The sequence below is a fragment of the Cucurbita moschata genome, unplaced genomic scaffold (assembly GCF_002738365.1).
Source record: "Cucurbita moschata cultivar Rifu unplaced genomic scaffold, Cmos_1.0 Cmo_Scf00014, whole genome shotgun sequence".
Lineage (NCBI taxonomy): Eukaryota > Viridiplantae > Streptophyta > Magnoliopsida > Cucurbitales > Cucurbitaceae > Cucurbita > Cucurbita moschata.
This window is the reverse complement of record NW_019268530.1, coordinates 1,552,963-1,556,135: the sequence shown is the minus strand read 5'-3', so window position 1 is coordinate 1,556,135 and position 3,173 is coordinate 1,552,963. Positions and strand designations below refer to the sequence as shown.

The window sequence follows — 3,173 nt, the reverse complement described above, 5'->3', positions numbered from 1 at the left end:
TTCCCCCCCCCCCCCCAAAAAAAAAAAAAACCCCTTGGATGCATGGTAAACCATAATTTCTTTGTTTCTCTCTCTTACATCCAAAGATATAAAACCACAATCACATTGTTCTGGCCTCCAAGAATTATTTCTCCAAAGAGATTGTGCATATATTCATATCCTTGGAAAGAGGATAAATAATAAGTTTAGTCTCTAAACCTTGAGCCTTGTGTCTATTTAGCCCATAAACTATCCAACTTTCAAATTTCTTTCGAATTTGTTAAAAATCATAGATTAGTAGACACAAATTTGAAATTTTATGGTTCCATTAGACTTAAAATTCAAATTTATATCGAATATGTCAATTAATTTAGAATTTTCATAGATATATTCAACACAAAATTGAAAATTTTGTGATCTATGGCACACATTTGAAAGTTCATGGACCAAATAGAACAAACCTCAGAGTTCAAGGACTTACAAGCATAAAATCATACTGTTGCGATTTAACAGAATGCCTAAACAGACTATAACTTTCACTAATCCAACTTTAGTAAAAAGGAGGCAATCGTGATAAGCAATAACAAGCAATGCGTGGTAAGCTGTTCACTTTAAGAAAAAGGAGATAACCCGTCCTCTAATTATCCGAGTAACAGAAAATGTAAGAAGCTTAGACTGAGAGCTCCACCTTGCTTTTATAAAACATTCATTCTTGTTAATGATAACTCTAAAACATACATCAAAAGATTGAGAAACAATGTGAAACTCGAACTGGAAGCCACAGAACCTTCTTATTTTCATTGATACGACTCAACCTTTCCCTAATCGATCACTAGCACCTAAAGCCTCGAAAATCGAAGTAATCGCAATTTAAGTTCCTACAGAAATTTTGTAGTTATATAGAAAAACAGATCTAAACCAAATCTCAGGCAACCGCCTCCGGATGCGATGTTGAAAACATGAGCAAAGGTCGCATTAGGCATCAGAGGCTCGAAGAATCAAAGAGGCACACATCTAATCCCTATTCAGGCAATTAATCTAACTTATACATGAAAAATTGGAGGAAAAACAAAACAGAAGTGAAAAAAGTAAGGGAAATGGAAGGTCTCACCTCCTTGGAATGGTGGAGGCACTCTAGGTAATCTTCACGGAGTAGAGCACAGTCCTTTGGTTCTCGGCAGCGGGACATACAATCGCTGAAGTCAATCCAGAAATCGTAGCATCGGCCCTTGTTCCCGGTGATTCCCCAGCCTGAAGCCATCTTCTGAATCTCTCGAGGTTACCACTGAATCGGAGTCTCTGGTTTGCGAGTTATGTTTGGTGTGGCTCGAGCCGTTGTGACGGAGTGGAAATTTGCGACTAAAATTACCCAACTATAATGGATTTTGGTTCGGGTTTTGCGGGAACTTGGGGCAAAAAGGTAATTTTATTTTAAATTTACTAAATTGCATAACATCCCAATCAACTATATACTTGATTATTATTATTATTAAATATAATAATAATATATATATATATATATAATTCCATTTTTGCCCCCAAATCCGTTGATGAACCGTGGTGGCGTTATCTTTAGCATCGAGGTAGTGTGGTGTCGACGACGATACTGAGGTAGAGGAAGTGTCAACGTCAGGGGTGGATGGGATCTTGTGGTGGCGTTGTTTTTTACATCAAGGTAGGGGAGACTATCGACATCGACTCGTAACAATCAGAGAAGAGGAAATGTGTGAGTTGAAAGGAGGAAGGTTCGATCGTGAAGCCTATGGACCCAATAGACACAAACTCCAAACACGATAGGTAAAAAAAAAAAAGTAATTTATACCTCTTTATTCTTATTCTGAGTTCGATGATTGTGAGGTGGGAATTAAATCACCCGCTTATGATTCTTGATTCATATTGTTACCTTAATAAAAAAAATATATATATATTATATATATATAAATAAATAAAATGTTTTATTTAGTAAACTTATTTAATGCATAATAATGACTCGCGTCGTATATGATATTTAGAGATATATTTTAATAATTAGTTAAGGAATATATCTGAGATTTTTTAGAAGTTAGTAATATATTTTATTTTAGATTTGATTTTATCCGGGAGTTAGTAGTATATTTTATTTTAGATTTGATTAACAGTATATTTTATCCTATTTACAACATTTAGTTAATTATATATTTTTATTGATTTTCAAGTGTTAGTTGATAGTTTGTATCATATTTAAACGTGATAAACATGAATGAAGATCATACTTTCGATCCGATTCTATTTATATTTCTCATTCTTAACCTATAATAATTATTGATTGGCTTTGAAAATATACGAGTAGCCATAGAGTTTTATACCATAAAATAACAAAATGAAAAATACAAAAAAAAAAATACAAATAACAAGCCGATCAAATAGACACTTAGTAGCAACACATTTCAAATAATTAGAAATATGTATACACAACGTGCATCAATAAGACAATACAAGGGCTATAATTATGAGCAGTATGTTACATTAATGCTTGTCTAGGACGTGTCACTCTCATGTCTATGATGAATAATGTTTACATTTTTAAAAGATAATTTAATTAAAAATAATATTATAATTATCGATTATTCTCAAATTTCCTTAAAAAGTGAGAAAATAAAAAATGGGGGCCCACGATCTGTGCCAAATCCTTGCGCGCGAAGTTTGCCGTACACACAACCAATTTTCGGAGTATTTTCCGCACTGGCAATTTCCAATTTTACCCTTACCTTTTGGTCAAATGACCGAAGACAAACATCTGACCGTCGTGTCAAGATATAAATACCCCGTTCCTTTCCTTCCTCGATCACTCCAGTAAACTTTAAAGGCGGGAGCACAACGACTACGGAGACCAGAGGAACCATTCTGAGAGAGAAGGAAGACGAAAAGGTTGCTTCAATGGCTTCTTCTTCTTCTTCGTCGACGTTGTTATCGTCGTCGCCGTTCGATTTCTCGGCTTTACCGGTCATGTCGCTCAAGGAGAGAATCGTTGAGAAAATCCGCAAGAATCGCATCACGCTTATCGTCGGCGAAACTGGCTGTGGTATGCTATCTTCGTACTGTGTATTACTAGTGGTTTATTGTCTTTTGGTTGAAGGAAGCATGAAGTTACAGTTCTCGTAATGATCGTTGTTTCTGATGGATTATACACACACCTTTTTTTTTTTTTTTTTTTC

At 34.9% G+C, this 3,173-nt stretch overlaps 2 protein-coding genes across 2 annotated transcripts in view; one reads left to right on the top strand and one right to left on the bottom strand.

Annotated features, from left to right (window-relative positions):
* Positions 1-1,347, bottom strand: part of LOC111452335 (NADH dehydrogenase [ubiquinone] iron-sulfur protein 5-B-like) — a 3,958-nt gene extending 2,611 nt beyond the window's left edge. Inside the window, exon 1 of the mRNA XM_023092994.1 lies at positions 1,091-1,347. Within this exon, the coding sequence (XP_022948762.1) occupies positions 1,091-1,240 (150 nt within the window). The 5' untranslated portion in view covers positions 1,241-1,347. The remainder of the gene's footprint in view (positions 1-1,090) is intronic.
* Positions 1,348-2,817: 1,470 nt separating this feature from the next.
* The window catches only part of LOC111452575 (DExH-box ATP-dependent RNA helicase DExH8), an 8,101-nt gene continuing 7,745 nt past the window's right edge, over positions 2,818-3,173 (top strand). The window contains 1 exon segment of the mRNA XM_023093361.1: positions 2,818-3,040. Within this exon segment, the coding sequence (XP_022949129.1) occupies positions 2,896-3,040 (145 nt within the window). The 5' untranslated portion in view covers positions 2,818-2,895.